The following is a 14,397-nucleotide window of genomic DNA, read 5'->3' on the forward strand; positions in this document are numbered from 1 at the left end:
TGCTCTCAGTGGAAAATCTATGAGGTTATAATCCCATGTTATTTTGAATTAAATCCCATAGAATATAGTCGTCAAGTTCTACATAAAAATCCATAGGATTGTGCTAAAGATGGTAGTGTGGAGACTTGATCACTAAGTTCTGACTTGCCTACCAGGTCAGAACCAATATTTGATTACACCTGTCTATATTAACTGATTTGTCATGGAAAGATGGAGGATTTTGATTCAGAACAAGATATTTTCTCAAAGCTTTCACTAGATAATATTGACTATTAAGCGGTATCTTCCTGTTCCCAGCTCTTGTCTTTTGTCTTGACAACATAGAAGACACAGATGGCCACAAGTACTTTCCCAAGATCTGGGAGCTTTATATGACCTCTCCCCTTCCCACTCATCAAAGAGGTGTGCTTCCAATTTTGCTTTGAAAATTATCAAACTCATTTTGTTTTAAATTCACTAAATTATATTTAATTTATTTGCTATCTAAAATTAAAACATTGTGAAATAACCCCAAAGCATCTTGTTAATCAGTTAGCCTTCATCTTTATTTTAAGAAGAAATTGTTATTTTTCAACAAGGTGGAAACAGTTCATATGTAACATAATTATATGAAGAAAATGTTCTTAACATATTTAACAGCTTTGATCAAACAAACCATTAGACATTCTTACTTCTTACCATATATCAGTAAAAGTGATAACATACCATATACAGTTAAAATGATTGCACAAATACTAATAGAAGTGATAAGAAAATTCGGTCTGTGATTTCATGCTGTTAACACACACATATATACTGGATAACTTTCATCTGAGAATGGATTTTTCATGCATTCAGCTGACCAAGTGATACCACTAACTGGCTTGGTTATGAGAAGGCACAACAGATTGATGTATATCTGATCATTTCATTCCACTGACTGTTGTTAAGGAAGTTGACTGCTCTACCATATACCTCTTTTCCCCATTACTTTCCCCTCTTTGGCATGAACTGTCCTTAGCAGTCAAACTATTTTAATGAACCGTCACTATTTTAATGAACCAGAGTTTAGTTTTTTCCCAAAGCTTTGGCTATTAGTAAATTCATTTAATATCAACTATTGTTAAGTTCATTGCCTAGTTTAGCTTTAACCAAGATTGAGGTTAGAAAGAAAATTTGTCTTAGAGGAGGATAGGGAACACAAAACCTTGTAGTTTAATTGATATTCCCTAACCATGTTAAGAGAGTGGAAGTATTATAAATGCATCAGATATGCACAATGGTGTCCATGTTGAAAAAAAAAGTGTAACTAAATAATATTATTTGAGTTAGGACATCTTACTGAAATATTACATTCAAACACATTCAAAGCTTTTTATAGTAATTATTTTATTGTAATATTTTTAATAACGTAAAGAGAAAAGTATATATTTCCCATATATATCACAAACATGGCTATACCTGAAATAATACTTTTTAAAAGTTAGCAAGCCCAAAGAGAGCATGCCATATCAACAGTTTTCCCTTTTATTTGCTGAGATATAAGTAAAGTACCTTCAGCTTCACTCATTTACTACATATCCATTTTAAGTTCAGGAAAAACTACTTCAGTAGAACTACTTAAACATTTTGTTAATGTTTTTCAGTCTGTGAGCACAGGCAAATTAAATTACCACTTGACTTCTTGTACTTAGTAACTGACTGAGAAGCAAGAGATTCAGTGAAATAGTAACAAGCATAGCATTGCATTCATTTGTTAGTCTAGTCCTCTCAGTGCTAGGGCTTGTAAATACTTGTCCCCTCCAAAGAATAACTAGATCATCATATCCTATAATTTAGTCTATCTGACATGAATGATTAACAAGAAAACCATTCAGGCATCCCTTGATTTGGGAGACTGGAATATAAATATTTGATATGAAAGATTTTCCAAAGAAAAAATACAGCCTCTGATTTTGTACCCCTGCATCACTGGCTATGTGTCACCCTATTTGTACACCTCTTTTTTATTTAAAAAAAATGTATCCAAAATTACCATATTTACTCAAGTATAATGCACCATTGATTGTAATGCACACCTCAATTTTCAAAATGCACAAAGCAAAAAAAAAAAAAAATGTCAGCTGTAATACGTGGTTTTCCCCTTCCCTGCCAGCCATTCTGCAGTCTGCCTCAGAATGGCCTATGGGCAAGAGAAGTCATGCCCCTCTCACGGGACAACACTGGTGAACTTGCCAGCCTTGGCCTGTTAGACGGGCAGCGGCTTCCCATCATAACCAAGGGGGAGGTTTTGAAGGCTTCATGAATGAGACCAGTTGGGAAGCCTTGGCCTAATGGATGGGCGCAGGTCAGTTTTTGTTTGCAGTTCTAATGTGCCACTGAATATAACGCACACCTCACTTTTAGTTATGTAATTTAGCCCCAAAAGGTGAGTATTAGATTCAAACAAATATGGTGTTTTACTTTTCTGTAAAAAAAAGATCTTACAGTTTCTTAAGTTCTCTGGACTTCACTTTTATGAGAAAAATAAAAAAGATGTGACCAAAGTGCAAGAGGCATTGTGGACTGGCAATAGTTTTTTGGTTTAACTGCTATTGAGTCCTGCAAAAATGGGAAACATTAATTTGGCTGTTTATGCAGTCTCTCAATTTTACATTTGGGAAGTTAGTTTTACTATATATTGCTTGGTTTAATCTCCACAAAAATCAATGTTAAAATCTCTACGTGTTATACATTATCAAGTAGTGTCTTTCACCGGTTTCTCACTATCACACTTTGAAAAAGAATATCTGATTTTGCAAGTAACATAAAGGCCATAATAGTGTTTGAGCACAATCTCGGTCCTAGTTCTGATTTTTGAACTTGAGAATAATTGATGATAGATTAAAGTGAATAATCAACTTCACTTTAATATTTTTATTTTTCAGATGTTTAACATTATTTTCAGAGTTTCTGTTGAAAATATGATCGAACAAAATTGTTAACAGCTTGAATTCAAAATCAAGATAATCACATTCTTAAAACAGACTGCTCAAGGGTGTTTCTAGAATATATAGTATACCTATTAATAGTTCATTCATGGCTGACCTTGGTGTTTTCGTAGTTCAGATTTACCATTTGGTACCAAACGTTTATGGTTTCTACTAAACATTTTATAGCTGTTTTTACTAACACATCAATTCAGTAAAACAAACAAACCAAACACAGTGGGCTGCAGCTTTCACAGAAGACTTCCTTTTTAGCAGGGCAAGTAAGATTTAGCTCATGCATAGCCTTGTGGCAGTAGGTGTCAAAATTGCTGTCCAGATCAGGTGATTTTAATTCTGTTACAATGGTTGATAAGTGAACTGTGCAGTTGATGAGACATTGCTTAGTCCAAATGGTGGACTTCCTTGCAAGCATGTCCTTGTTCTGGAAGATTCTTGCTCGGTTCTTTTCCCCCTTTGACGTGCTTTTTCCATTTCATAATGGAGTGAAGATGAATCAAATATGCTGGGTTTCAGAGAAGCATCACAATGATGCAGATAAGCAAGAGGCATATTAAGATAAGGCAAAAATTTATAAAGAGCTCCTGAAGCCTTTGACGGGTTTGTGGGTTGACCTCAATAGTTGAGGCTCTCCTCAGAGCAGAGCGGGTCATGTACTGCACCTTCTCCATGGCAACAGGAAAGCAGACACTTAATAAAGAATGTTTTTTAGGAAGCCGAGGTTTTCAGGGACAGTGCAAAGTGCTTAAGATCTTCTCTTTGGGGGATTAAGAATCTTTGTGGAGCTAGGGAGAGCAGGAGAGTGAAGTGTTAGACACATGGCAAACAGTGCTTTGGCTAGTGCAAGTGCAGATTACTTCAGAGTGGACACACTGCTTGAAACAAAATACATGACCTTTCACTTCTGAGATATTTTTTATCATCAAAAACAATCTTAACAGCAAGTCTATGTGTCGTTCAGTAAATTTCCCAGGCTTTTTCAAAAGCAGAGGTGACTGCAGCTTTCTTGTGTGCCTTTACCATGTACCAGCTATCATGTGCCCCCAGTGAAAACTCAGACACACACATTTTGAATATATGACACAAATCTATCCCCAGATGTAACTTCTGTGTACATTCTTAAACCCATTACAGAGAATCATAAGGCATAGCCAGACATTTTTTGCAAATAGTGTACAAAATGATCGAGATGGAGATTAGATCTTTGCCACACTAAGGCCACAATTCTCCATGGGGACAATGGAGCATAATCTAAGGGGTTAGGCAACAATTATGCAATATTACCTCATTAGTGAATTTTAGTATTATGCAACCAAATGTGCATGCACATCTCCAGGTGCAAAGTGCACCATATGTGATGCTAATCATGCAAAATGTGCATGCACATCCATCTTCCATATTTGAGAAGAATGTCTATTTGTAGGTGTACATAAACATGCACAAAACAGTACTCCAGCTATTGTTTTGATAAACCAAGCCCACAAAATAGTTTGTAATGAGTTGTTTAGAGAGCTTACATATGTCCCCTGTTCTGTATGCCTGCAAGAACAGGGAGGTTTGTCAGGCACCTAGCAGTCCCAAATACATATTTGGTGAGCTGTGTTGACCTTAGGTCACAACTTCTGGAGGAATGTTTTATATAAATGCACTCCACAATTTCATCGTGTATATCCATTACTTTTAGCTCAGTTTGATTCTGGATAGATGAAGGGCAGGAGACCATTAGCCATTAAAATATTTGCCTAACTGACACCATGTGTGGTTCTTTTTGGGGGATTTACATTTCTCAAGAATAGACACTGTAATAACAAGGCAGACACAAGTGTTCTCAAGGGACTTGGTAAAAATGGTATTCCTCCTTCTATCCAAATATGGACTGCAATATTTGAAAATGTTTATCTTGCTCCAAGCAAGCTATACTGAATTAAGTACTAGCAGATTAAACACATTTGTTAAACACGGCTTGACACTTCACAGACTTGTCTCATAACTAGTTAACAGAAATGGTTGCATATCTCCATTTTTTGAACTGGCAGCCTTGCAAAAAAAAATGCGGATACTCTTCCCTTCTTGCAATGTTTTAAAATGGAATTATTCCATGAAATTTTCCACCCTCTTTTATTCAGATACATTTGGCAAGGAAAGGCCAAAATAAGAAGCCATACTATTTCTGCTTCATCTTGTGAACACTATATTTTGTAACAGAAACATAATATTTTGAACATGTGATCCTCTTTATGCTGACCACCTTGCTGGAGCCAGCACTTCAAAAATATATTGCTTCTGGATTCACACCCTATTTTTTTTCTTTCATCTTTCTGTCCACTCCCATGGCACTCCTTGACAGAGGACATTTCATTCCCTGCATGGGATCATTACCCCTGGATTTGTTCAAGAATTTAGATCAACATATGCTCAAAACACAAAGCAGTGATGGACTTGGAATCCTTAGCTTGTGTTTTCCAAAAACACAACTTAAACATAAAGTCAATTCACTCATAAAACCATAATGTGTTGGATATTCACAGTGAAGCAGTGTGCTGCCTGTGGAGCCCCGACCATTAAAGGCACTTTATAACAGATCATGTTGTACCCAGCTGAAATATTTTTGTCCCTTTTTAAATGTATATATTCTTTCATTTTATCATTCGGCTGTTTTAATCTGCTTTATAATTCATCTTTTTTAATTATATTAATGTATGCTATGGTTTTAGGTTGTATTTTTGAAGTACCCCAAAAGCTTTAGTTTTGAGGTGAAAGCAGTTTATCCAATTTGGGGCAGAAATGCTGTTAAGTAAATAAGAAGACAAACCTGTTGAATTTATAAAACATTCTAAAATGTCTAAGATTTCAGTGATGTCACTTTTGTTTTGGAAAAATAAAATTGTTTTACAAGAAATTTCCAATGAGGGCTAGACCATCAGGAACTGTGTTAGGTTAACAAAACAGGCAGAGAATCTTGTGGCCCTTTTAAAGAATGTCAGACCTTATTTTTCATATGTTTCCATGGATTGCAACCCACAAAAACTACTGCCAAGTCAAACTTTTTTCAAGGGTGGTGGTTAGGATAGAAAAAGAAATGTTTTTTTTAAAACAATAAAGGGGTCACTGGTGTTGAAAGGAAGGGAAGTGTAGAGAACAGTATGAGATCCTGGGAAAACATGTTTCACAATAGATTATGCCAAAGATAACTTTTTCCCTCTTTAAGGTGCCACAAGACTCCTTGTTTTCTTAGATAGTTTTCTTCCAAGCAAGATCTTAGTTAATAGTGTCCCAATATACCACTAGAGGTCCCCAGTGTACTGCTAATGCTGTCCCAAAGCAGCAGATTGTAAAGGATAGAACTCATTGATAGATATAGCATTTTAATGGTTTAAATAGTCTTTAATGGTGTATTTTATATTGTATTTAATAATCTGGTTTTTATGTATTTGTTTGTCCTATATGTGAAAGACCTATGGTCTAACTACTACTATAATAACGGTTCAGCATATGATGGACCCTTGGTGTCTGATAGGGTTTAGTTCCAGGATCCCTGCGTATACCAAAATCCGTGGATGCTCAAATCCCATTATATACAGTTATGTACCTTATATAAAATGGCAGAATCAGAGTCTGCTGTTTGGATTTCTTTTTATATATATTTTTCAAGCTACTGATGGTTGAATCTTTTTATATGTTTTCAAAGTGTGGGTGGTCAAATTTGTGGATACCGAATCTATGGATACAGAGGTCTGCGTGTACTGTAATTTGAAAAAAAGTAACTCTTCTTTCCTAGCAATTCCCTAATTGTATATTCCCAGGTTATCTGACTCCCATCTGTGTTGTATAAATGACAACAAACATGATTAATTTTCATGTAAGCAGTGGCACTAGTTAGATCAGTTGGGATGAGCAAGAGATGTTCAGTCAAGAGCCTGGTGGTAATTCTTTGGGAAAACGCATCACCATGAGCACCGTGGAAGCATCAGTTATAAGGGACAGGAAATAAACAGAGGTAAAAAGCTTAATAAAATTGAAGTAACAGGGGGATATTTCAGAAGACTGTTGTAAAAAAAACAACAAAAACAGTGTGGTTGTGGAGGCAAAGTTTGATAACAGAAAGATGTGAGGACTTGTGGGGAACGGGACTGAGGGCACTCAAGTGGCACACCTAAAAAGAAGGTGAAATACAATAATAAAAGAAGCTGACGTAAATTCCTAAGAGAAAATCGTAGTGGTTTAGGGGAAAGCTGTAGTTTTCATGTGACTGTAGAAAAACACTTTGTGTCATCATGATAAAATAAGAACAGGGAGGATTTTTTGGGTTTTTTTTCCAAAGAGAAAAGCTTCAGAGTGATTTGTTTTCTACACACCTACTAAAAGTTGTTAAAATGTTGAGCTAGCTCACAGGGACTACCTAGGAAAGAATAGATCTTGGCTCAGAATAAGCATTGGCTCAGATTTTACCCATCACCATCTGAGAAAATGAGATGCTTTGGTATCTTTCCCTGATATTTTAAAAAAAACAGCTATCCATTAAAAAAAAATCAGGGTAAGAAATCAAAACATTAATTTTTTATCATTGCAGTGATTCTTTCTTGGTTCTTTTATATCTTAATAGGAATGTCTTTGTGGAAGTGGATCAGATTTTGTTAGTTTAAGTGTGGGGAAAATAAGCATATTCCACTGAAATTTTAATAACAATTAACAATTTAATAACAATTCTATAATTTTGGAATGGTTTTCAGTTATGTTTTCTATTGTAACAGCAGTAGTGTACTCCTGGCATGCTTATTGTAACCTTTCAGTACATTAATTTATGCGACTGGTCACATATCTTGCAACAGGGGGCAGAAAGGTGTTTGCATTTTATTGGGATAAGTTTCAGAAATGCTCAGTGTTTCCTTTTTCTTAGAATAGTTTTTTATTGGCCCAGTAATAATATGTATCTGTTCCAAGGCTGCAATCCTTTATACATTTTATATTTCAATAACATGTATTTGAATGTAATCAGACTTTCTTCCAAGCAAACACATATAAAGATTGTTTTGTAAATGGATTTAAATGCTTGCCTGCCTTTCTATTGTTGAGACTTATCAGTTTTTCTGCTTTCCCTATTTTTATTTATGATTATAATTAGGTTTATAATTAGGAGGCACTTTTAATGAATCACTTCGTTGGTTGAGAAAAGCATACATTATTCATACAGTTATCAATTTATATTGTATGATATGTATGCAGACAATTGTTGAAATATATAGCTTGTTTATGACATTAGTTGCAAGACAGCACAACACTGAAGTGTTTCCATCCAGGTGACTTTATTGGGATTTTTCCCACTTGCAGCTGCTGGTTACAATCCATAATCTAGGCTACTAGATCTGTGTGACAAGAAAGCCTTTGGGCTTCTGTATTTTAAATACCATCCCTCCCATATGATTATTTGCAGTAGATGTGATATTCAAAGGGAGGGGAAGAAAAAATCCATGAAACATGAGGGAATCTGGGTTTCCTTACGTTACTGTCTGGATCCCAGACAATATTTGTATAAAATATATTGTTGTGGTAAAAAATAATAATCCCCAAACAATAACAATTAATGCTACAAGTGAGTCAGTTACCAAGAAGAAATGTTGAGATAATTGATTTTAATGTTTATGTATGTGTATAGTCTAGTTATGTTTCGGCATTGAATGTTTGCCGTTTATATGTTGTGCTCCGCTCTGAGTCCCCTTTGGGGTGAGAAGGGTAGAATATAAATGCTTTAATAATAAATTAATTAATAAAAAAGGTAATGTATTACCATATTGATTTGCAACAAAAAAATGAGAGACCAGAAAGAAGATGAGCAATATTAAGTATTTCTGCTGTTGTGAATGTGATGATATCTAATAGCTCTCCTTAAAGGAAAAAAAAGTGCTAAAATACAGCTTGACTTAATTTTTATACCATGCTCCTGCCCCCCTCTTCCCAATTTCCCTCTTTTTTCAGAGACATACATGCCGTTTAGAAGTACTTGTTACGTCTGTATATGTTACAAGATAAATCTACAGAGATATAGAAGGCAACTGGTCGGAGTTTTGTATCAGGTTGTTTTTTTCTCAACAAAAGCTATAGATTTAATAGGGTAGTTTAGAAATACACAACTCCTAGTGTGTTAGTAATAAAGCAAATACTCTTACCTCAGGAACTGTTTTACTTAATTGTATGATGCTATTTCCTGGGATATGGAAAGGCGTTCTCTGTCATCGGCTTTGTGGGAACAACTGAAGTTGTTGGAGGGAAAAAATAACAAAAGTTTCATAGGCAGGGCTCATGATGTCATTCAGGAATGTTTCTCTGCTGATTGGTTATAGAAGAGCCTTTATAAGACCAGGGACGTTACAGGGCCAGCCACATTTAGAACAGTGATGTTTAATATTTGAACTATCAGTGGAAGGGGTGAAAAGCCATTTATATTCTTGTAAATTAAAGAAATATGAACAAAGACATGATGATGGATTTTACCAATAATACAGGTGGTGACAGAGTCATTTCTAGTTTTATGGTTTAAGTTCTAATTGTGATGAAAACTAGAATACCTTTTCTTATTTCTTGAGAGCCAGTGTGGTGTGGTGGCTTGGGTGTTAGGCAGGGACACCGGGGTCAAATACCTGCTATGCCATAGAAACCCTCTTGATTACCTTGGGCAAGCCACACTTTCTCAGTCGAGAAAGGCAAGGGCAAATCTTCTATGAAAGAAATTCTGCGAAGACAATCCTGTGATAGGGTTGTCATAAATCAGGAATGATTTGAAGGCACACAACAACTACAGTTGTACTTCCTCTGTTCTGTAAAACTATTTTGAACATTAAAAAAACCCAAACACATGTTTTGCTCTTACAGGTGCTAATGGTGATCATGAGATAGCTCAGTGGACAAGACAGTAGTTCACCATACCATGCAGTTGGCTCTGTACTGCTGCTGTGATTTTGAATGAAGGGGGGAAGGCAATACTCTTGAGGACTTAATCTGTGCTATGAGTTGTCTTCCCAAAGCCTTGCTACCTCCAGTTAAATGAAAAGAGAACAGCTCCTATCACCTCTGACTACTGATAGTGCATTGAATAAATAGGAGGAGCAAAGCTGGCTACACTGACCCAACTCTATATGGGGCTGCCTTTGAAGATTCAACTAGTCCAACGATCGGCAGCCAGGTTGCTCACCAAAGCGACGTACAGGGAACATACAACTGCTTTGTTACGCCAACTCCATTGGCTACCGATCAGCTTCCGAGCACAATTCAAAGTGCTAGTATTAACCTTTAAAGCCCTAAACGGTTCTGGCCCAGACTACCTGTCCGAATGTATCTCCTGCCACGAACCATCATGAAGTTTAAGATCTTCAGGAGAGGCCCTGCTCTCGATCCCACCACTATCACAAACACGGTTGATGGGGACAAGAGACAGGGCCTTCTCAGCAGTGGTCCCCCGCCTATAGAATGCCCTCCCTAGAGATATCAGATTGGCCACTTCCCTCTTGTCTTTTAGAAGGAAAATCAAGACCTGGTTATGGGACCAAGCGTTTGATCAGTGAGCAGCAAGTGGAAGAAGATCACACAACTTATGGCAATGAATTGACCCGGACTGGTTTTTGGATTTCGATTTTAATGGATGTGCCTTAATTAATTGTTTTAATTGTTGTTTTAATTTTTAATATTTTAATGTTTTTATGATGGTAGCATTGTATGATGCTTTTGTTAGGCCACCCTGAGTCCCCTTTTGAGGGGAGAAGGGTGGGGCATAAATATAGGAAATAAATAAATAAGCTGAGAAAAAAGAGGAGAAACAAAATCTAATTTTGCACTTTGGCTCGAATCCCAAGATCTTAGGTAACATCTGGCCAAGATCTTAGGTAACATCTGGCCTATAACAAGTGTCCCCCCACCCATCCTGAAGTGATTCTGCACACCTTAAATACATGCACACATTTCAAACTTAGATGCCTGCTTAGAATAGGAGTTCCTCTGTGGAGATTCTTTGCATGTACCACCACCTGGAGACTGCTACGTTGGTGACTATATGAGACAGGACTTGTTTGGTTGTAGCACTTCTCTTGCACACTTCCCTCCTATGAGAAGATAGTCTGGCTCCATCTTATTTGAACCAACAACCCAAGCCTGCCATGTTTTGTATGGCCTTTGATCCCTAAAACCAGAGTTGACTTCGGGATCTTTTTTGTTGTGTGTGTGTTTAAAACATGTCTTTACATTTCTTTTCATTTGTTATTAAATAACTTTTGATCTGTTTTGATCTGTTGTGAATCGCCTTGGAAACCTTGATGTACTGAGAAGCAAAGCAAATGTTTTAGTCCATAAGACTCAGAAACTTGGCAAATGGATTGCATCTGTTTGGCTGTGCCATATATTCTAGTATGTTGGCACAAGGCATCAGTACATCAGAAGACTTGAATTCACCATATTGTGAAAAATAATAGTACCCAAGTACCAGTCCTAGATGTACATGCCTACATGCCAGACCTCAAACCAATGATCCTTGCAGCCAGTTCTGTTTATGTCACTTAGAAGTAACTTGATCCAGGCCTTCCCTCACAGATTAATAAATGATGTTTGTGATTGATCAGTCATACACATGTGAACTTGCAAGTGTTCAACTGCAGATCTGTAACACCTTGTCTTACTTATCAGCTGTTGTACCAATAAAATTAACTTGCTAGGGCATTCTTCCACACCCACGCATTTTCAGATCCTAAATAATCTATGAAGATATACACCTACAGCTGAATTTTTTTTAGTAACCCACCTTACTTGTTTTTTTGGGGGGTTTTTTTTGTAGTTTTAGAAACACTTTGCCATCCTGCAGTTGATTGTGGTGATTAGAGAAGCCACGGGTAGGTCTCCATTCAAACATTCAAAAGATGCATTGACCTCTCAGGACTTAGATCTGGTGCCCTAGGTTTCCAAAAGATCCCTGTCTGCCTTCAGTGGTTGGGAGTAGGTTTTGGTACCAGAGACAGAAAAAAAAAACAAAGAAATAATAGGGATAGTTTCCTATACAGTACAACAAAAAAGTAGCTTGGACTTATTTCAGCTTGTTTTATATTCAGATCTAAAGATATGCACATATGAAATAAGACAACCAGATCAAGGTAAGCCTTTACACGGATTAAAAAAAAATCATTTAGAATCTTCTAAAAGCATTTGGAATCTAAAGACTGTTTCCAAAATTCAACCAGAGATTATATTTTTTATTCACCAGCCCCCACTTTTCTAATAAATTCTATTCTGGTAGTCAAATTTATAAATTCATGCATTTTGAATAGGCTTGAAGAAGCTGGTGAGGCATATCTACTCTCTCTTTTCTTCTTTTTTCTGCTTACGTATGCCCAGGAATGAATTCCAAATGCAGGTGTTGTTTTCCTTACTTATTGTAAGGAAGCATACAGTTGGATTGTGGAGCTGAATCCTGTTCCTTCATTGTTCAAGCTTTATTGCATTGTTTACTACAGATATGATTCTGGAACCCAACAGTAAAAGTTTTGTTTTTCCAGCTGTCATTCCCATTTCCAGGGCTACTAAAAAACTTTTCACTGGGCAGAGGACAAGGAAGAATAGGGGCTGGGCAGGCATAAAACAACTTTGTAAAAAGTCGTTTCTTTGTCAGGGACTTTGTTTACTGACATATGCCTGTGTTGTAAATATTTCATAACATCAGCTTGCATAACTATTCTCTTATCACCTGACATATAATGTTAATGTTTTATCCAGACCTACTTCCTGGAGTAGATTGCAAATAAATGTTCCCCATCCGTGACTACATTTGCTATTTGCAAAAGGTATGTGTGTATAGCCTACATTTTATGGAAAAGAGAGAAAACAACTTTCTGAAGATGAGTCATGAATTCAGAAAAGATGTCATACATTTAATTTCTTGGGAAAAAACAGAAAATTATTAAATGACTTTGAATGCTTGCATATATATAAACAGTATATGTGTGTAAACTTTGGGTCGGTTTCCTTTTTCTTCAAGGGACAAATATGTGCAGCTGCTGCTTACATGGCCTTAAATGGAAATGATCTGGGCTTTCTCCAGAGGGATTAGGAATCTACCACTGGAGATGCTTCTCTTTATTTATTTAGAGATCTGGTAGAAAACTGAAGATCACATGTAAGAAGGAAGTCTTTTTGTACCTTGTTATTGAAACATATTTGGCATAATTACAGCAAACATTTAGTATCACATTACTCCACTCAGAATGTTGTGATTCCACACCTAGAAGTTGCTGTTCTCTCTGTATGCCCAAGACCTCTGGTTTGCGGCACCAGTGTTCAAATTTAAGTGCTTGTTGTGGGAGCCATAAAGACAAGCTGTTTTTGTAGGCTTAAACCCTTCGCATCACATGTTGAAGAATATCAATATGGATTAGAAGCCTTATAATCAACTTAAGAATTTCTTGGTGCATCAGAATAAGCAGTTTCATGTATTTGTGTCTGTTACGGAATTGAGACCTGCCTTAAGCACAGGAGGAAAAAGCAGCCTACCTCATGAGACTGTAATAACGGTATTATTCAGGTGAAGGCATGTTTAACGTTAAGTCTGCTTCAGTTTACATAAGTGGTTGCTGTTTGACAAATTAAGCACCTGAAAAATAATAAGTATTATTATCAATATTCTGAAAAGAGGCAATTTTAAAGATGGTCTTGGGATTGGATTTTTAGCTGTGTCTGAGTTTTCTTATTTGGTTCTATCATTTCTTTTCCAGGCTGCTTTCCTGATGAGATCCTTGGTTTATTTAAAGTTGCCTTTCTTTTTTAAAAAAGCACAACAATTTATTGCTTTAGAAAAAAGGAAAATATTCACTGGGAACACAACCAGAACATTTCGTTGACTAATAACAAATAAGACCAAATTTAGAATGTTATGCTAGAGTGTGAGAATGCTATTAATTCTTTGTTCTATACCCTGGACTAGATTTGAAAGAATGTGAAAGATAATATGCAAACATAATATTTCTTCCCCCTGTAGCAAAAAAGAGAAGAAAACACTGAAAATCATCAGTACTCTGTTTTATTGTGAAGCTGGAAATTGATATTAAGCAATACTTTTCCAGAAGTTTTCTGATAAGTTTGGTTTTCAAATAAACTTTGATTGTTTGTGTAATTATTTTATGTGTATGTGATATATGTGATCTTTTTGTGCTCAATGCTTCATAATCCCCCTTTTCTGTTCATTAAATATGTGTTTTATTTACAGCAATTAATGTTTGAACATGTGTAATCATGGCAAGATTGAGATAATCATTATAGAATTCATATATAGAAAGGATATAATTAACTTGTAATCAGAATTATGAGAATAGAAAAGTGCTTTGGAAATCAGTTCAGGACTCCTTGTGCATTTGAGAGTCAGGAATCTATTAAATTTTACCTCGTTGCTGGCTAATTCTACATT

At 36.1% G+C, this 14,397-nt stretch overlaps 2 protein-coding genes across 4 annotated transcripts in view; one reads left to right on the plus strand and one right to left on the minus strand.

The window, feature by feature from the left end:
• The window catches only part of CEP85L (centrosomal protein 85 like), a 140,725-nt gene that overhangs the window by 74,510 nt on the left and 51,818 nt on the right, over positions 1–14,397 (plus strand). The gene's annotated exons all lie outside the window — the stretch shown is intronic.
• On the minus strand, positions 519–9,227 carry PLN (phospholamban). The gene is made up of 2 exons (XM_060753246.2): positions 9,131–9,227; positions 519–3,751 (listed from the first exon to the last, which is right to left on the minus strand). The coding sequence occupies exon 2, from the start codon at positions 3,635–3,637 to the stop codon at positions 3,479–3,481; it is 159 nt and encodes a 52-aa protein (XP_060609229.1). The 5' UTR covers positions 3,638–3,751; positions 9,131–9,227; the 3' UTR covers positions 519–3,478.

Source organism: Anolis sagrei, chromosome 1 (genome assembly GCF_037176765.1).
Source record: "Anolis sagrei isolate rAnoSag1 chromosome 1, rAnoSag1.mat, whole genome shotgun sequence".
In the NCBI taxonomy this organism is placed as follows: domain Eukaryota; kingdom Metazoa; phylum Chordata; class Lepidosauria; order Squamata; family Dactyloidae; genus Anolis; species Anolis sagrei.

Coding starts and splice junctions, on each gene's coding strand:
- PLN (XM_060753246.2), bottom strand. CDS start 3,637: ATGGAGAAGGTGCAGTACATGACCCGCTCTGCTCTGAGGAGAGCCTCA.